A 20,527-nucleotide genomic window follows, 5' to 3' on the forward strand; every position below is an offset into this window, starting at 1 on the left:
CCAAAATGAAAAAATAAATTGTATAAATTTTTTTAAGATATAAAAAAATCTCAAATAATTTGAAGTTATAAATAAATATAATACATACGCTTGAAGTGACGAGTGAAGTACAAATAATTTTTCCTAGAAATAAAAGAATGCAAATAAGTATAAGGGTGAAGCGATGATCACGATCAAGACGTGATACAGATTTAAGAGGACAAATCCGTGGCGGGATAAGAAAATAGTCACGAGAGCAATAATAGCAGCGCATGATGCTTGAAAGCGGCGACGGAAAATTGTCTGATGTCACACCTAGTGCCCCAAAATTGAGTGTCATTATTGCTATTTTTGAGTACATGTCATTTAAAAGTGTCCGTGTTGCACTCGTTGTTTTTGTCAAGTTAGTGTTTCTTTTACCGTAGTTGTCGCCACAAATCGTTTCGTAGTATGTTATGGCTTTGCATTATACTTTCCAAGACATTCAAAAGCTAATTAATGAGATTCTTTCTACCAATTTTGATCCTCATATATCTGTAAGTAACATCCGTTGGTTTTTTTTTTTTTTTTAATCGGCAACATGCATTGGTATTATAATTTTACGTGTTTAATCATATGATTTATAGTATCAAACTTATGTGTTCTTTCATTTCCACTATGACTTTACCTCTCACACACATTGTCAATAACTGACATATGCACATAACTCACATTAGTTATATTTGAACCACATCTTTATTTCTTACTGATATTTATTGTATCTTTAAATTAAACTTAAATTTATTTTGATTGGTCAGTTAGTTGAATAAAAATTTAGTATTGTAATTTTATCTTCTGGTGTACTGATTCATGATTCACAGAAAGGCTAGCTTCCTGGGACGGACGTAAGACGAGATTATATAAGTTCAACTACCTTTAGATTCTCTATCATTTGTTCCTTTCAATTATAGTTTCTGCATCCTCTTCTTCTCCTGGTTATTAGTGACATCCATAGACGGGAAAATTTTTATAGTGGTGGCACAATAGATATATTAAAATAACAATATTAATATTTATAAAAATAAATTATTATTATTAATGATATAGAAAATAATATTATAATACTATTATATATATTTAAAATATAAATTAATTATTTTCATTGGATTGAATTTTAATTATTTGGATATTCATGATAGTTTAAAATTTAAATAATCCACTAAAATATTTTTGAATAACAATGACATTCAAATTTTGAGTGGGGGCACTCAAACTTTTTAGTGGTGGCACAATTATTTAAATATAAAAAATTTCTTTTGGTGTGATAAAATCAACGGTGGTACGTGCTATCACTGCCTTCTACTTGAATCCGCCCTCGGTGACATCATCGGTTAGAACACATGTTTACAATTAAACTCCGATCTCTCGCCACTAAATGCGTCTTAGGTTCTATGGATTTGAATTCTCTTGAATATATTTTTATTCTTTCTCACAATCTCTCTATAAACCTTTCTCTTTGTATATTAAGATATTTGATGGCCTTCACCTGTAGAATTTATTAACGAGTATACATATTTTGTGATTTTTATTAATGATTTTTTTTTTTCCATATTATATGGATTTTACTTTATGAAACAATATTATGAGCTTGCATGAATTTATATCACTTTTGCCAAAATGATGCATACTCAATTTTTTTATAATATTCAAATATTACGTACTGATAATGCCCTAGAGTATAATGATTTTGTGTCTCGGCTTCCTTTCTTCTCAGGGTATTTTTCTTTAGCGGTCTTGTCTATACACATCCTAACAAAATAATTGTACAGAGCGTAAGCATCATCATATCCTCGATATAGTCAATGTGTTTTTTTCTATCCTCCTCGTGTCTTGATTGTTTCTAGGGTGAAGCTGCTTGTGTTTTTGTCTACACCATCAATAAGTTAATTTTCTCGGCCCTTTATGGCATCACTTATTTAAAAAAACTTTTCGATCAGTCCCCTGATTATTTTCTTCATCTATTTGGTTGTATATATTTTGTCCCTTTTTAACATCGCAAACGCAATAAGTTAGAACCATGAGCACGTTTGTATTTCTTCTTGGATTATTGAGTAGAACATAAAGATTATCGGTACATATTGAGGTCCGGTATTTAGCCGTCATGGTATCTCTCGTCATATTCCTTATCATTTGATAACTTAATAAACAAAATAATATATATTTGCATACATAAATGTTTCGACAATAGACAAAATATAATATATTTTATATCTTAATAAAATTTAATGTAATTTTTATAAAAAAGCAAAAATTACATTTTAAAAAAAAAAAAACCTATGAACTCTAAATAGTAAAATTTCAATAATGAATCCCAAAAATTTTGGAGTCAAAAGGAAGTTTTGTTGAATGTGTTGGATGGATTTTTTTTTTTATAATAATTATGTAATAAAGATTGATTATTGTGGTAGATTAAAAAAAAAAAACATAATGAATTTAATAAATATTTATATTATATATTGAATTAAAATATAATTTTTTAAAAATTATATATTATGTAATAATATAATTTACATGAAGTATTATTATATAAAAAAAGATACTATTTTATAAAATTTTAAAAATATAAATATACAAAAATAATATTATATAATGTTAATAATATTTATCATTATTTCATAAAAATATAATAATATATAATAAATTTAATTATAAATATAATATTTTTATAAAAAAATAACAATATTTTAGGATTTACCTTGATTATTGTACAGGCTTCTTATTTACTGGGTTCTTCCTTTCTTTCTTGATCACCCCTGCTGAAAAACCAGAACCGGCGGGTCGAATCGTCCGGTTTGAAACCCAATGGGCCTAGGCATATCTAATGGTGGGTCAGTTGGGTCGAATCCAATCCAGATTTGGAGGTTTGGAACGGGTCGGGTTTAATTTTTCTTACCGGGGCGGGTTGAGGTCCGGTGAAACCGGCCCATTGCCTTCCCCTAATTGTCTTCTCTGTGGGTATATATTTATATGATTGGGAAAGGCCAGAGAATCGACACAATTCCAGAAGCAAAAACGAAATTGCAGATTGATTAAAGAGAATGATTTACCGGAAATGGAGTTTGCTGACCGGACCGGTCACTATTCTGGCCGGAATCTGCGGGACAGTGACTGCTGCTCAGCTTATCTTCTTTGACAACGTGAGTTTTTATATCCTATTTTTCTAGTTTTTCGCTCAATTGATAATCGCTGCTCTATTTTTTGTTTTCTAATTTGTTTAAAATTATTATGTTTTATGAATATTGCTTATTCTTTTTAGAAGTATTCGAAATCAAAATCGTGTGATGGCGTAGAGCGTTTGACAAATTTCTTCTTGTGTTGGTGTATATGAATCTCTATCGGATCTCAAGAAAATAATAGATGTGCGGTGGTTTTTTTTTTTTTTTTTTTTTTTTTTTTTTTTTTTTTGTATTTCTCGCTTACCGATTTGGAATTGGCGATCATATCGTGTATACGATTTCAACTTCTCGATGAAATTATTGAATATGTTACAATTAACCCTAATTTTAAAACAAGGACTAGCGTTTTCCATTATTAAGCGTGCCAAGGAGATGCAGGAGATTTAATCCGATGTGTGGTCATCTTTTTCCTCATTGAACTTTCATTTCCAGATTAGGGATGCACAATTAATCGCATGTGGAAAATGGTCATCAAGAACCTGCTCATCAATTATCATTGATCTTTGTTTTTGTTGTTTGTTAGTGTGGAAGAATTTGTCTACTTATTTGGAATTTTGGAATATAATCTCGATGAAGATTTCATAGGTGTTGGTTGAAGGCCAAGCTTAAACTAGTAACAAATCAAGTGGAAAACTTCTGGAATTTGCTCATAATTATTATCATTGATCTTTGTTTTTGTTGTTTGCTAGTGTTGATGAATTTGTCTAGTTATTTGGAATTTCGGAATATAATCTCGATGAAGATTGCATAAGTTTTGGTTGAAGGCCAAGCTTAAACTAGTGACAAATCTAGTGAAAAACTTCTCATTTTGTTCTGGATTGCTATTCTAATCCCATGCTATCAATTACCATCTGATTGTGCTGAATTCTGAGCTTTATGTACATATAATGCTTGAGTTTTTCTTGTCCTTCTAGTAACTTCCTTAACAATGGTGATCGAATACTTTTTGTAATCCGCAAGGAGGTAGTACCAGTTACAGTTTCTCGATGATGCAGGAATTGCTATGGAAGAAAAGAAATCTACCGAAGGACTCAGGCTCATCTTCAACCACATCATCTTCTTAGAAAGCTCGAATGAGGTTTTTCTTTTGTGGGGTGGTCTCCATCGTTTAATAAACATACCGTTCCATGTTATAATCGACATTGAAATGACTCGTTGCTCTTTTGTGCAGCCGAACAATTCTCTATTCATATAATATTTCCTGGCTTAGTTTGTAGCAGGAGATTAAGGCTTGTTTCGAGGTTTTTTTTCACTATGATAATTCTTCCCAATGTTATATAATAATTTGCATTGTTCATCCAATTCTGTGATTCTGCCTCTCATAAACCAACTTGTTCTTGATCAGTTATTTAACATAGGATTCATTTATATCTGAAATTGGTGAAATTATTGCTTTGAAATTATTGTTTCCATGTTATGTTAAAAATGAGAAAGTTTGCAGGGACACCAAGAAATGATCTTTCTTTAATGGCCTTCAATGTCTGTGTTTCGAAATCTGATTTTCTGTTGTTGATAATGCTCAAATATACAAATTTGTTCTCAATCCATGATCGAAAGGTATTCAGTTTCTAACGCCTCAGTAGTAAGGTTGTACTAAATCAGTATTTCTTACAGACAGCCCTCTTCTTACTTCAGCTTCCTCGGCGACAACCCGAGGTCGTTGCAAAGTCCAATTTAGGCAGCTGCAGCTTTCGGGGCTCTCATGCCGAATCCGCGCTTCATTCTCTCCACACTGTGACATCAGCAACGCAGGTCAGATTCAAGACAACAAAGCCAGAGACAGGTAGAAATATAATGTCCCAGGTTGTGTTAGGTACTTACGTCGGCGCAAGCTTCCCGAGACCATCGAGCTCCTCGCCAGTGTCCTCGTCCAGCACTCGTCCGGAAATCTCGATGATGAAAGAACGGTCCCTCTCCGTCGGGAGCCCTCTGCTTCCCAGCAATGTCAGATCTTTCTGGTTCAGCTCTCTCCCGTTCACGAACACGCCCGTGTTCCCGCCTGCGCAACCATCTGGCATCGGGTAGTTCAATTCCTCGATAAATGGCTGCGGTAAAGAAAACGACAATGGGAAAAGACAGCGATGATCAACAAATCGACAGTTGAGAGCTCGACGACGCTTACAGGGATTATGCCGAGACAAGGGCCTCCCATAACTCCCCAGAATCCGGCGCGAAAGTCGTACCTGTTTCAAGATCGGATATTATCATATCGTGAAATCGGGAAATTGGGCGATGAAGAGGGTGCAAGCTTTACCAGTAATGCCCCGGGTGGATCGGTCCGGCGACTTTCTCCGCCTTCTTGATCGTCCGGTTGGTAATCAGATGGCCATTCACTGTGACGCTAGCTTTCTCGTCGTTCCATTTGTCTTTAAAGCTCTTCTTTATAATGCCGGCGAAGAATGACTCGGCTCCTCTGCTACCCTTCAGCTGATCACCTTCCCGGCTTCCTTCCCCGGAATCGAACGTGGCCCCGGTGTTGCCAAACTCGTTTGACGACAAATCGATCTCCGTCGCCGCCGATATCTGTCGACTCGTCGCCTTGCTCGGTAATTGCTTTTCATGCTCGGATCGTCCGCTTCTGTTCCCATTCCCTTCCTTCGATTGATACGTTGCATGATTATTGTTCGAATGCTCAAAGTGATCCTGAAGAGACGAGCCTAGAGGAGGCGAACATCGCTTGTTCTTCGTCGACAGGTCAGCTGATCCCGAATCTTCGTCCGCCTCGGAAGCATACGTCGACGTCGAACGGCGGTTGCTTCCCTGCCGGGTCACCGGCTGTTCGGATTCTCTAACCGTGGCGCAGAAATCGTACCCGTAGTTATCGTAATCCTCGGACGAGAAGGTTGTCCGAACTTGGCTCGGGTGCTTCGCTAGTATATCCTCGACTTCGTTGGGATTATTGTCCTCCGCCTCAACCTCGTACGAGACGACTAAACTCCTGTCCGAGACCGTGAATATGATCAGCGACGAGCACGCGCCGCATCTCATTCTCTTCCTACCGTCGTCCTTCACCAGAACTCTCTTTGGCAGCAGCAGCAGCTCAAAACAATTGTTGCAAGTCAAGATCGGTACGCCGCCGGCGACAGGGCGGCGGTGCTTCCCGCCGGCGAGAAAATGCACTCGAGGAGGAGGACGGCGTCGTGGCAAGAAACCATCAATGTCGGAGTCGACGTCGCTCGGCCATCTTGTCTGGGCATTTTGAATCCTCCCGGGACGACGATGGTTACCGTAAGTACGGGATCCAAATGACCCGGGATTGTCGAGATACCCGAAAACCCCGTCATATGGCATCGCCGGCATTTTCTGGAAGCATCGGTAACACGAGCAAGTCGGATGATGCCCGCCGAAATCCGGCGGATACGATGGCTCCACGTAAGCCATCGTGTCGTCCCGGTAGGGTCCCGACCTATATGGCCTCGACGGGTACATTTGGTATGCTGCCGAAGGCCTTCTATGGACCTGCGACATCGACGGATCGCCGTATCCCGGAACGTGCCGCGTCGACGGATAAAAATGCGCCCCGATTTCCGGCCTATGCATCGACGGCGGCGGTTCGACGTACTGATTCCTTGCGAACGGAAAATCGGGATAGGGATTTTGCATCGAGGCGCGACGATCGTCAGGATGATGCCAATAAGGATCGATCCTTCTCGACTCGTGGGGGATCTTTTCTTTCCCTTTGTCGCCCAAATTCCCCGATCGGCTCAGCTGATCTTTCAGCTCGTCGAGCTTCTTTAGAAGCTCGGCTCGATCGCGACCTACATTGTCGAATTCTTCGACGACGGCAATGTTGTTGGTCCCGTTTCGAGCTGCGGTTTCGTCGCTGTAGCTCGACGGATTCGACGAAGACGACGGCCCGATAGGTTCTTCCTTCTCCATCCTCCTCCATGAGCCATTTGTTTGGCATTCCTTCCCTATCCTTACATCCTCGTTTTCTCTGAAACCTCGATCAATTTCAGAACAATGTTCGTCGACAACTAACCCTGTCTCCTTAGTAATCGAGTTTTCTCGAATCTCGCCGGCGCCGGCGGTACGGCTGAAGGAACTAACGCTGGAGCGGACATCGCTCTCGGAGCCGTCACTCGTGTCCAAGGCTCTTCTGTCTGAAACATCCACAATTTTGTCGTATCCATCAGTGAGCTTCTCTGCGGTTCCTACAATTCCTTCAGACCTCTCGCTAGAATTGACGTTTTTGTTCTTAGCTGAAGACAGAATAATAATAACACAGAAAGAAAGCACAATAATCGAATCAACAGCCGTACACAAAAAACAGTAACGAGTGCAGAGAGAGAAGAAGAGATCCAAGTTTGTTAGAGATTAAGGATGAAGGAAGCAGATATGACCACAAACCTAATCAAAAAGGGGGAAAAACAGATAAGAAGAAGAGGAAATAGGAAATAATGGACCTCTGAGAACAGCACCGCAGCCGCCGCACTGATAAACGGAGAAATCGGTAACTTCCGGCAACAAATTCTGGCACTTAGGGCAGCGGACGAGGCGGATTTTGGCTGCTTCCGACATCTCTTCTTCTTCTTCTTCCCTAATCAAAAAAATCTTCAGACAGACGGACAACAGGAAAGAAGAAGTTATAATTATTGTTCAAAGTTACATCTCCTATTTTTCTTCAGATCGAAAAATCAGCCCAGAATTTGGTGGTTGAGTCAAAGAATCTTTTGAATACATACAGAAAAGAAAGCAAGCAAGCAAGCCGAGAAGGTGCTGAAGCTGCAATTTTCGATTTTATTTATTTATTTATTCATTTCCTGCTGAGGTTTGTGGACAAAAAAAAATATATATATATTTTAATTTATTCATTTTTTTTATTCTGATCATTCTATAATTAACTATTTATTTTTGTTTTAGTATCGGTATTTTTTATTAATATTAAAAATATTTCTATAATTTTACAATATATTATGCCTTTATATCACACAAATATTGATAAAATTATTTATATTATATTCTAATATAATACTAAAATAATATATAAATAAAGGACGAAAAAAAAAAAAAAAAGTACTTCATTCATTCTAAAAAATAGAATCTTATTGTTTGGATACAATATTTAAAAAATATTAATATTATATTGATAGTTAATAAAAAATATAAAAAAATAATAATAATTGTGTAATAATAATAAAAAAATATAAATAATTTTACAGTAATATAATTATTTATAAAAATAAAACTATTATTTTAAAACTAACAAAAATACGTGTATAAGGTTTCTTTTCGCCGGCTTTGATAAATTAACACAAATAATTATTAATAAAGAAAGAAATATGCATTGGAGTAGGCTTTTTCAGTTCCCAATAATTCCGAAACAAAGGAAAAGTGGATGAGAGAAAAGTTAAAGCCCAAAGAAGAAATCACATCACAGTCCACAGTTAGTGATTACTGAGGTTAGGGAGCTTCTTACAAAACAAAATTAGGGATATGATTATTACTATATACTATTAATTATTATTAGGGTTTCTATGATAATCACAAATTAGAGCAGAATGATCAATCACGTCATATTTTTTATCAAGAAAAGACAAGAGATGTATGTATAGAGAGAGAAAGAGAAAGAGAAAGAGAGGGTCAGTGTAAGAATTCCACCAAAGCTTCTAAAGGAGGAAATGAAATTACAGCACAGCACAGGCACAGGCACGGGCCACCAACCCCACCCCACCCCACAAAAACCCTAAATTCAAAATTTTGAAGTAGTAGATGTTTCTTTTTTCTTCTTTGATTCCGCCATGTATGACTTTTAAGCTCAGATCTTTTCACATGATGGAGACAGACAGACAGAGAAAATAAAAAATAAAAGGAAAGAAAAAGGAGGGTTTTGGTTTGGCCTTAATTTGTAAAAAAGAGTGAGTGAGTGAGTGAGTGATATAGGCAAAATGCTTTTTGAGTTGTAATTTAGCTTTGATCCTACACCTCTGCCTCTTACTAACAAACACTTACAAAATAGAATTGTTGCTAGAAAAAAAATTAATAATAAACCGATGTTTCCACAATGTACTTTCGCTAATTTATCACTATTTATTTTTTAAAAAATATCAAATTACACATACTTTTTTTTTTTTTTACATAATATCAAATCAAATACTAATTTTTTATTTTTTATTTTAAATTTTTAAATTTTCAAAAATCTCAAACAAAATTTTTGATACAGTGTGATTTCATACTAAATTGTGAATTGTTTAAGTACATACAGTTTGAAATTTTAGGTATTTTAGTAAATACCGATAAAATCGGTTCTATTGTAAAAAAAAAAAATAATAAAAAAAAAAGGAATAAAAATAAGCGTACTTTTCTTTATTTATCTATCATAAAGAATAAGCTATTTTATTTTTTAAATCATACAATTTTTTCTACTTTTATTATTACAAAAGATCAAAAGTATACACTGTATTAAAATCGGTCCTCAAACCAAATAAATCTATTTTACATGATAAGAAAATATTATTTTGATATTTTAGTCAGTATATTAATTTTTGATGCGGTATTTCTATAATATAATTTTTAATATATCAAATATAAGATCAGTAGTACAATAAATAGATAAATAGACAATTGTACTTTGAAACTTTTAATAGTATTATATATTGTGATATTGTTATAATATGAATAATATACACTCTTTTTCATCTGCTTAAAAAGTAAATATATATATATATTTTTATAAAGTTTAATAAAAATTATATTTTAATTATAGTTGATAATAATTTTAATAGGTAAGGACTATTTTATTCTTATGATGTGTAAAATCAAAGTAAAAATGTTGATAAAAATAAGTATAAATATGACGGTATTTATAATATATTGTGGGATTTATGAAGTTCAATAAATATGACATTTTATATTTAGACAATAAAAAATAACAAAATATATACTTACCCAATGCACGGAATGAATAAAATGCAAGAATTTTTTTAAAATTATGTGTAAATACTAGAAAAGAAACTAATATATTAATTTTAAATAAATTAAAATGACAAAATATTTTTAAAATTATGTGTAAATACTAAAAAAGAAACTAATATATTAATTTTAAATAAATTAAAATGACAAAATAATACACAAAAATAGACAAATAATATATAATTTCAATTAACATAATATTATTCATATTTATAGAGTATGGTGTATAAACGTATTTTATGTGATTAACTATCATTGTCATTATCTATATATATATATTAGACTTTGTCAAATGGGCAATCACAATAATGTCTTCCACCAACTCATTGGATATGATTTATGTAATAATCCAAGTGGAGAATTAAATAATAAGTACCACTTACAATTACAAAATAGCTTTTGACCTCCACAATATATATTATTAATCTTTTCTTGTCCTTGTCCACATATTCCAACCTATATTATCAATCATGCTTACGTTGGAGTTTGTTCACATCTAAAGGTGGGAAATGAAATTTTGAAAAAACAATGGTGGGAATTATTCAGGCAGCTAGCTTAAACTAAGACAAATAATTATACTATGCAACTCCAAACCAGATTTTTTTAACATAACTGCAGAGTGGAGAACATTACCAGATGATGACACCTAGGAAAGTCCCAATCTTTAACAGTAGGATCATCAGAACAGGAGCCCAACTTCAAGTCTGTCCTGGAAATAGTACCAAACATAAAAAAAGAAGAGAAATAAAAGCACAACTGAAGAATGAGGTATTTACTGTCTAAACTCACATATGGAAGAACTGTGTTAAGGCATTTGGAAAGAAACATAGGTCAGGGAAGGAATGTTGAAGCATATAATCCACACAACGGTCAATTTGGCAAGAAGAAATATGGATCATGAAATAATATACAAGGGCATTCACAAGAGATCATTGAAGAAGCAAAAAAACTAACAAAATCCATTCCAAGATACATAAAAGTAGCGGATTAATGCTATTTCGAAGCGTTTACCAAGGCATCATACCTCAAGACACAGACAAATCAGTTTTGTTGAGCAGATTTATTTGTTAGAACATTGTTCATATTATTTATCCATTACCTGCAATGAGGTAAAACTGTAAAATCAGTGGTCAACCAAACTACTGATAAAGCACTCAATATCATTTTGCAAAGCATGGAATCACCAGTGACCATCCAATTCTCATTGTAACTCCATAACACAGATTTAACTGCTTCACAAGCTTAACATAACAACTTCTGGCGATCTTTTCTTGTTTTCTGAACAACGTTAAAAAACAGTGTAGATTCGAAGTACCTGCAGAATTGTTTAAAAGTTCAAGGAATGCCCATTCCACATTGTGAATTTGCCACTATGAGATCCAGTAATAAGTTGTCTCCCACTAGGATTCCACTGTCAAAAAAGTTGAGCTCAAACACATTAAAATATGTGCTTTGTTACTTCATAATTTCTTAAGAATTTGCACAATATGTACCTCCTAGGTGAATGATATTCATTAGCAACTATTTGTTAGAAACTTGCTTACAATAGAACACATCTCATAACTTCATATTTGATTGTGCTTAAAACAGATTTAGATTCGTAGTAGAATTCTAATGGATTTCCTATTTTATTATTGTAATGAATCATAAAGTGTCTTTTATTATTAGTACAAACCTTTCATGTCAATCCTTGAACTCAATGAGTTAATGGCTACATTTATAACAAGACACTATTTTCTTGAAAAGATAGCTCATGCATGATTTCCTTTACTGAGCCCTCAAGCTATTATTATTATTGTAATGAAATCCCTTGTCTAAACTCCCATTTTTCAGGCTGCAGCATACCATTACTACAATTCTGCACCAGTGATGTAATGCAGAGTAGCTGTTTCTTTCTTGATGGTGTTTGCTGCTTGTTTTCATGTTGTTTATTTACTTATTGGCAGATCCTCACTTCAGTGTGTTTGGAACTTCCTACAACCAAAGTTACACTATGAATCTATGCCAACCAGATTATCTGTCCACTTATCCATAGTTAACCTCAATCACCACTACTTGCGATGCTAAATTTTATATCTAGTTACTGCTAGTTGTAAGAAAGATAATAACATACTCTACAAAACTTCTCTCCTTATAAAGACAAAGAAGGCACACAACAAAGGAAATCATGAATCCTCCAAAGAACTGACAGCAAGAATGTGTAAAATTTCAAAACATAAAAAGTTATCAAAGAGTATTTTGAAGCAGTAAGCAAATTGACACCAATCCTGATAAATTTAATTCCAATTACTATTAGTTATAAGGCACATAATCACGGGTAACTTTACAGGGAAAAAGCTCTATGCTTACTTGTATATTTGGGTCACAAAGATTCAACCACTCCATAGAAGAGACCAACCTATGCTACAGATATAAGAAATTAAGGGATGGTTTGTGTAGCATGCATCTCCTAGAGAGGCATTAAAAGTTCGACAAGATTAAGAATGTTACAGTAGAAATTTCATAGTCTACTGGAAAATTCATGCTAATACAACCAAGGCAGGGAAAAGGTAAATGAGCTGCAAATACCTTGTACAGGGCGGCAAGAAGACGAAAATGCTGAGGACCTGCAGCAGCTAAACTTGTGCAGGTGATGGCATTGGCAAGAGCTTGCTCCAGGCCTCCTTCATTAATCTCTCCGATGGACAAAAATCAATAGATCATGGGTTTTTTGATGAAATTCTAGCGCACAGCTAGAATTTTAAAAGAATAACGAAAGGAAACACACTGTCCCCACCCTAGATATCACTTATAAACAACATTATACCTTAATACATGTTCAAATCCAGATATCCATAATTAAGATAGTCTGAAGATCTTTGGAAATGCAAATTGATTCATTTCTCAAAGCATTAAAAGCATATAACAGTCAGCATTAAAAGAAGTTCAAACCTAGCCAGCATCCATGGTAATTGCTGTCTACCTTGTTGAGATTCATCCATAAATATTCAGATAACAAAAATGCTCATTTCTAAGATGAAAACTGGTTCAATATTTTCAAATATCATAACAACAACACATCGCGTCCACATAATGAAGCAGCACCTTATTGAGATAAGATTGAATGATCTTATGAATAGAAATATAACTCATGCTGTCAAGAAAAGCTGGGACATTAATAAATACAGAATGTGCTTCGAATGTCAACAGAAATATACACAATTTCTACGGAAGCTTAGAAAGCAGAAACAGAAACATAAGCCAAATATATTCAATCTCTATCAGTTACCAAGTTGTTCACCATGTTTACCAAAGGAACCGTACCCTTAGCCATAATTTCTAACCTAGAAGTATTCGAGGCATGAGCAAACAAGGAGAGCCCAAAAAGCACGAGCTCCGGAAGAAAAAGCCGAGACGACAAGAATCCATGCCAGTACCTCGGCTCCAAGTCAAAGAATGCATCAAAGAATCTTCTTGTGGCCGGTAAATCAAGCTTAAGTAGAATGTCCATCCCAAAACAAAAGAATTCCCTTTGGCGTCTCCTTTCTATAGGCCATAAGTCTTTCCAAACTTCTGAGGATAAGTCGTCTCCCTGAGTGCCTGCATCAGAACCTAGGTGCCTGACAATAGCATTAGCAACAATCGGCGCAGCAGCCAAAGTTCTTGCAACCATGTATCCAGTCGAAGGATGCACCATTCCTGCAGTGCCACCAATTCCGACAACTCTTTGAGGCAGCACTGGCAATGGGCCTCCCATTGGAATCACACAGTGTTCGTCCTCTTCGATGCTCTTTACTTTTATGCCTAAGTGGTTCAGTCGAGCAACCATCCTTTCTTGAATATCCTTTATCGACACCCCAGGACGGGCCACAAGGGAAGTCTCTTCTAGGAAAATTCTTTGTTTAGAAAACGGCATTGCATAAAGAAAAGTCGGGATTTGCCTATTCCGCTCCTTCAATTCCTTACTGTTGTTAAGATGTGAGTCTCTCCAATCCATGAAAACCATCTTATTTACATTGAAGGGATGCTCCTCAACTTCTGCTAAAATTCCGTAGGCAACTTGGTAGCCGGGATTATACGGCTTATCATATTGTACAAGACAGCGGGAGAATCCTGTAGCATCGAGAACTACTGCTGCCCGAATGGCGACACCATCATTGCAAATCAACAGGGATTTGGACTCCTCATGGACCACTCTCACTACCTTAGCTTGATGAAACTTAACCCCATTCAAGATGCATTTCTGCATCATCTTTGATTTCAGCTGCTTCCTGTTAACCCTTCCGTATGGCCTATCCAGATCTTTAGTCGTTCTCTCATCAATAAACACCTCAGCACCGGACCACGTTGTGTCCAGACAATCCAGCAAATCCATAGCTTCAAATTCATCCACCCAAACGCCATAGTTGTTTGGCCAAATCAACTTTGGAGAAGGATCAATGGAGCAAACAGAGAGCCCTGCCTCAGATACCTGCTGCGCCACCGCAAGCCCCGCCGGACCCCCACCAACAACCGCCAAATCCACCACAAGGCTTTTCAAAGGGTCGTATAAAGGAAGCTCGAATTCGAGATTCTCCTTTTTGGTTTCAGGCACGAGCTCCAACAGCGCACTGGAACTTGCCATGGCGCAACAGCCTCTGCTCAATTTAAGCTTGGAAACAGACTTCCTCTCAACACTATGAGGCTTGAAACCGCTGAAACCACTAAATTTATCAGCAAATCCATGAATTCGATGCAGAAACTCAAGCTTGGTGTGAGTCCCGAGAATCGTGTCCATTGATTTGATTTTTAGCAAGATAACAACACTTGTGCGAAGGAATTTCTCCAATACACACAACCACACCCTCACAGCAATTTGTTCATTACGAGATAGAATCTCAAAATTTCTCAAGAAATCTAGAAGAAAAAATTGAATTGCTGCCACTTACTTGCATCGGAAAGCATTTACCGTTTCCCCGCAGGATGAGGCTGTCGCTGTCGGTTGAAACGAGAAGGTAGTGAGCGTGTGGACTGTCGTCAATGGCAGAGCAGCTCCTTTTGTGACATCCATATCCTCCCTCTATCTTCTTAATTTTATTTATTTATTTATTTTTTATATTATTATTATTATTATCCACTATGAAATTAATTCAGACCACGCCAAATGTCCGCACCGAAGTGACCTTGAAAAATTATTTTGGTACTAATTATTTTTGTTTCGATTTAAATTTTTTGACATGATTTAAATTAAAAATAAATCAATCCCTTCAATATCTTCAAATGGAATAAGAAAAATCAAATCAAATTTTGAGTCTAATATTTAAATGATATTGTTAAATTTTTACTTTAAAAATTTTAATCAAATTGAATAATTTGAAATTTTGAATTGAATACATATATTATTTACAATTCAAAATGATCGAATATTGAATTGAATAATCTAATAATTTTACAAATTAAATCGAATATTGCAGTATTCTTTTCAATTCTATTCACAAGAAATCTTGAACTAATGACTTTGCTATTTTACTATTTCAAATTCAATCACATTTTGCAATAAATAAATGTAGTATTATTTTCTTTTCTGAACAAAATTTTAAACTAAACAAACCCACGACTTAAATTAAATACTTAATTTTAAACTACAACCAAACAAACACGCATTTCTTCTTTCTATTTATTTATTTATGTTTTTGCCATGAAGCAACAAATTAACGAAAATTTCGGTTAGGCCAATGGGCTGGCCTATACGATGGGCCAATTTATTTATTTATTTAATAATCACAAAAAGTCAAAATAGGTAAAAACTAAAAAATTTAAAAATAAATAAATAAACAGGAGAGAAGAGTAAATTAATTATATTTTAAAATAGTATGAAAAAGTAAATAAATTATAAATTTAAAAATGTGATTTCTCATTTATTATTATTTTTGTTTTCATTTTTGTCATAACTAGTCTTGAAAATTAATAATTATAATAACCAATATTGAAAATTTTGTTTTGTAAATAATAATTACAATGTCTATTACAATTGCTGGTATGTTCACCTAAAATAGCAAATACACAAAACAATGTCTAACCGACGTCAAATCGTGCTCCATTTTTTGGCTTTGCTATACTGCAACGCCCAATTTTTGGTGTTGCAGTGTAACAATCCAAAAGATGGCTTTGCTCCATTTTTTCTTTTTCTTTTATTAATTTTTAAATTTATTTTTTCTAATTTTTTTTTAAAAAAAAATTGTTTAAAATAGTATAAAAATTAAATATTTAAAAAATAATAGTGAAAAATGAAATTATGGTTGAAGTAATATTACTGTAGCAACTGCATGTTTAGAGTTAAAATTAAATAAATAGAGTTGATGGATTGGAGATGGTGTAAAGAATCATAAAGTTGACAACAAAAATTTAATTTGAGCCAACATGACTGAAAAATATATTACTTTATTGAAATGATCGTTCGCAAAGATCATATGTGCTTCACATCTGACCGCTTGTTCTTGAAGTTGATACAATTGAAAATAAAAGATAATATATTACAAGTAAATTTGTTGGATTAAGGAAAAATGCCAAAAAGAAAGTGGAATTTTTATTAATACTATTGCGATGATGATGGAGGCTGCAAAAGTTGGACTTGCTAAGGAGCTGGAAATGAAGAGATTTCTATAAATAAAATATTTTATTTGTTTTAAAAACTCAAATATTTTTTCCTGCATTTATCTTTCTGTATTTATATATACATATGTATATATATTTGCCTAATTTTTTTTACTACAATGCCACCGTTCCAAATAATAAAATATTTATATTTGTGTACATAACATACATTTTAGAGGTGAATGTAATTATTGTTTGATCTTGTTACTATGTCATTTTTTTTTTAATTTTTTTTCATTATTTGTACATATTTGCAATACTTATCAATATTAAATTTAGCAGGAATTATGTTATTCCATATGAGAAGATCCCTAACCCCCACTCTCTTTGAAATTTTTTTTTTTTTATATTATCTCATTTCTTAATTGTTTAATTAGATTTGTATACAATTGAATAATTAAGTTTTTAATAATGTTAAGTTAATAATTTTAAATACATGCAATATAATGTTTGTAATTACTAAGCAAATAATTACAAATTGGGTTGTCAGTCTATTGAAAGTTTTAATTGAAATAATATTACATAATTTAGAACAATAATAAAATATTATATATAGAGTGTGTTGTTTTTATATTCATTGTGTGCTATTTAATTATATCAAGTATGTTGTACATACACATATTCATCAACTGTGATTATTAAATACTATTTTCGTTCGATTATAAGAATCTCATTTATTTTTAACGTGTTGAATTTGAATATTAATCATTATATTAAAATATAGTACAAATTAATTTTTTTTTTTTTGTAAAAATACTTCAATTGATGTCTTATAATACTATTATAAGAACATTTGTAAAAAAAAAATTATACAAATACAAGGATATTTTTAATGTTAAGTACAATGATGCAAAAGTAAATGTAACCCTCAAAGGCAGAGGCGGATGAATGAAATATATAATATAGGCTTATCATATGTATATACATATAATTGCAACAGATCAAAACTTTAGAACTTCTACTCAAAATGTCATAAGAATTGCATCACATATAACCTCTAAGCATATTGTATACAAAGTTGTTTACACTACAATTTTGGAGACTTTGGTACTATTCAATTTTTCAAAACATCACATTAAATATATTTTTTCTCTCACAAAATATCAAATCAAATATTCAATTTTCTTAAAAAAATACTAACTTATTATTATTTTCAAAGTGCTAAAATTTCAAAAGTCTGTGTGCAAACATAGTAGAAAACTATTTTGTTTTGAGCCTCCCGACTAAATCTAATGTGGTTTAGATCGGCCTAGATTGGTCCAGTTGGATCCTTCACAGACCACACTTTTGTGTCTCTTGAACTTCTTTTTTTTTTATGATATATTTATTCCTGCATAAAGTAATGTAATTTTCAAAATTTTAATATTACTTTAAATAAAAGTTACAAATTAAAACTTACATGATATTTTATATTTATGAATACAAATTTGTAATTAAAAAAAACAGAAAAGTATGATTGTTTTAAAATATTGTCATTGTCAATACAACATTGTTATATACTTCCGTATATGTATATCAAGTTTATAGCAATATTATCTAAAGATACATTACTTTTTAAACACTTGATTAAATAATTTTTTATTTATCAATTTTAAAGATATTTGCTTGTATTCAACTGAAATATAAACTTATAAAATATATATTAAATAAAAAATTAATCTGTATATGACAAATTTGTATGTATCGTCTTCACAACATTGTTGCTAATAGTATACATCTCATTGTAACAATTTCTCTTACGCTCCAATACTAGCATTTTTTTTTTCTTATATATAATATTTTCATCTTTTTTCACAAAATTACAAATCTCCTTCTATGACAATCATGACTAATTTATTTAGTTTTTCAAAAAAAATATTTAATTCACCTAATGCTGTCTTGTTCTTGCCAAACATACTTTAATTCACCAATTTATTTACTAACTGTACTCATTAATTAATTGCCTACCAACTATACACTTTAATTTACCAACCATATAATCTCTTCAGTTTTAAAAATACATAGATTATGTTCTTTTGTAGATTTTACCACAGCTTTTTACTATCCAAATTCTTCTTTCCCTCCGAAACTATCACATTAAACAATTATTTTTATTTTTTTATATTATACTATAAATATATTTTACATTCAAAACATCATATCAATTTTTATTTATATCACATTAAACAATTTAAATATAATTTTTTACTATTCAAAAATCCAAACAAAAAACCTAAACCCACAAACAAACACACCCATAGCAATTATTTGAAATATATATAATAATCACAAGCATAAATTTGATTTAGCAAACAACCTGTATGAAATTTATTTCACACTACATAGATAAACAATTAAATTGCAATAATGTGTAAAATGACAGATCAATTGAAACGATCTAAAGAATAACCTTAACAATAACATGTGACCACTTATGTTTAATTGAAAAATAAACTTAAAAAAAAAACATTAAATAAGAAAATTAGATACAAAACCTACAAATGACATGGATATAGATTGAATGTGAATCCTTTGCTTTTTTAGTCTGATTTGACTCAATCAACATATATAATAAAGATATACGACACATACTTCTACATAGTAAAAATTGTAAAACATATGTTATGTATAAATATACAATATTGTTTATAATATATATATTTTTACCTTTATTATATATCCTAATCGAGTCAAATCAATAATGAATTTGCCTCCACGGAAGCCATACTCACGAACATTATATTTGTACAATTGCACACTTGTTTCACATATTCTATATATATATAGGATGATTAATTCCAAAAGTTGTTTGAACATTAGTTCCGCACACATCATCGACATTAGCAATTTCAAATGTTTTGAGAGTATTGTGTGCTTCTAAAAGAAAATATATTATTTTAAAATTTGATATGAAATAAATGTACGTGTAAATTATTTATGCTCGTATTCGTGCAAAACAAACTAGATAAGAGTAAAGAAAAATAAAAATAAATAAAAAAACAATGACTTTTAGAAGAATGATATTTAATCCTTAAGTCAATTGTATAATTACCATGAATTGTGATGTTTTATTACCAAGGAATTTGATTCATGCATAATGGATAATATATAAATATGGACAACTTCCACTAAACTCCTTATATTTAATTTTAAATTCTTATTTACTCCCTTTAATTTGTCCTTTTTTACTCTCCATTTTTATGAATTTGTTCTTTTTCATTCTATATCTATCTAAAAATTCTAAAATGCTCTTATTTAATTTCTCATATCTATTGTATTTTTCATTTTATCTTTATGTATAAATCTTTAATTTTTACCTTATAAATTTACTTTCTTATTATACATATAATAAATAAATAACGATATGAAATAAATATTGACAGAAAAAAACATTAAAAATATAAATTTATAACAATTTAAAAAAGAGAATTTGTTAATAATATATAAAATAAAACTTAATTGTACAATAATTTATTTGAAAAAGTATATATATATTCTTGTGTAGATACACAAAAAAAAATAATGGAGTATAAAAAATTAATGTTGTAAAAATTAATATATTTTAAAAAATAATTATATACTAATGTATGATATGCTATTGATAATATTAATAAGTCAAATGATATAATATACAAATATTCATACCATGACAAATAGTTAAAAATATTTATTCGTAATCCTTAAACAACAATGCAATATATTTATAATGATATAGTGTCTCAAATGAATAAAATGTCAGTAAAGGAATAAAAAGTATTTCAAATATTATTTAAAGAATTAATATTGAAAATAAATTTTTAAAAATATAAATCTTCATTTGACAAATTTTT

The 20,527-nt window shown here is 32.2% G+C and overlaps 2 protein-coding genes and 1 long non-coding RNA gene across 5 annotated transcripts; 1 reads left to right on the plus strand and 2 right to left on the minus strand.

The window, feature by feature from the left end:
- Nucleotides 1–2,998: 2,998 nt before the first annotated feature.
- LOC127263381 (uncharacterized) lies at nucleotides 2,999–7,572 on the plus strand. Its single transcript, XR_007841473.1, has 3 exons — nucleotides 2,999–3,155; nucleotides 4,190–5,740; nucleotides 5,833–7,572. It is a non-coding gene; the product is annotated as an uncharacterized LOC127263381 (long non-coding RNA).
- Nucleotides 4,675–13,078, minus strand: LOC127263350 (protein ENHANCED DISEASE RESISTANCE 4-like). Of its 3 annotated transcripts, XM_051292337.1 has the most exons (9): nucleotides 12,675–13,078; nucleotides 11,422–11,517; nucleotides 11,131–11,205; nucleotides 10,740–10,815; nucleotides 7,601–7,734; nucleotides 5,449–7,396; nucleotides 5,317–5,377; nucleotides 5,016–5,239; nucleotides 4,675–4,926 (listed from the first exon to the last, which is right to left on the minus strand). In XM_051292337.1, the coding sequence occupies exons 4-9, from the start codon at nucleotides 10,784–10,786 to the stop codon at nucleotides 4,869–4,871; spliced, it is 2,472 nt and encodes an 823-aa protein (XP_051148294.1). In that variant the 5' UTR covers nucleotides 10,787–10,815; nucleotides 11,131–11,205; nucleotides 11,422–11,517; nucleotides 12,675–13,078; the 3' UTR covers nucleotides 4,675–4,868. The 3 variants fall into 3 exon arrangements, with proteins under 3 accessions (XP_051148294.1, XP_051148308.1, XP_051148300.1); XM_051292351.1 differs by lacking the exon at nucleotides 11,131–11,205; XM_051292343.1 differs by lacking the exon at nucleotides 12,675–13,078 and adding an exon at nucleotides 12,456–12,480 and having other exon boundaries at nucleotides 10,740–11,205.
- A 162-nt stretch (nucleotides 13,079–13,240) lies between these two features.
- Nucleotides 13,241–15,137, minus strand: LOC127263372 (lycopene beta cyclase, chloroplastic/chromoplastic). The gene is made up of 2 exons (XM_051292363.1): nucleotides 15,014–15,137; nucleotides 13,241–14,779 (listed from the first exon to the last, which is right to left on the minus strand). Exons 1-2 carry the CDS (start codon nucleotides 15,133–15,135, stop codon nucleotides 13,357–13,359), a joined length of 1,545 nt encoding a protein of 514 aa, XP_051148320.1. The 5' UTR covers nucleotides 15,136–15,137; the 3' UTR covers nucleotides 13,241–13,356.
- Between the last annotated feature and the right edge of the window lie 5,390 nt (nucleotides 15,138–20,527).

Source organism: Andrographis paniculata, unplaced genomic scaffold, assembly GCF_009805555.1.
Source record: "Andrographis paniculata isolate CXL003 unplaced genomic scaffold, ASM980555v1 Contig15END, whole genome shotgun sequence".
Classification (NCBI taxonomy): Eukaryota; Viridiplantae; Streptophyta; class Magnoliopsida; order Lamiales; family Acanthaceae; genus Andrographis; species Andrographis paniculata.

What these genes read in the sequence shown, in the direction of transcription:
- LOC127263350 (XM_051292351.1), bottom strand. Translation starts at nt 10,786, where the DNA reads ATGATCCTACTGTTAAAGATTGGGACTTTCCTAGGTGTCATCATCTG. An exon ending in ATCCACCCGGGGCATTACTG is followed by an intron (nt 5,378 to 5,448) that starts GTAAAGCTTGCA and finishes ATCTTGAAACAG; the next exon opens with GTACGACTTTCGCGCCGGAT. An exon ending in CTCGGGAAGCTTGCGCCGAC is followed by an intron (nt 4,927 to 5,015) that starts GTAAGTACCTAA and finishes CTGATGTCACAG; the next exon opens with TGTGGAGAGAATGAAGCGCG.
- LOC127263372 (XM_051292363.1), bottom strand. Translation starts at nt 15,135, where the DNA reads ATGGATGTCACAAAAGGAGCTGCTCTGCCATTGACGACAGTCCACACG. An exon ending in GTAAATGCTTTCCGATGCAA is followed by an intron (nt 14,780 to 15,013) that starts GTAAGTGGCAGC and finishes TAGTGGTTTCAG; the next exon opens with CGGTTTCAAGCCTCATAGTG.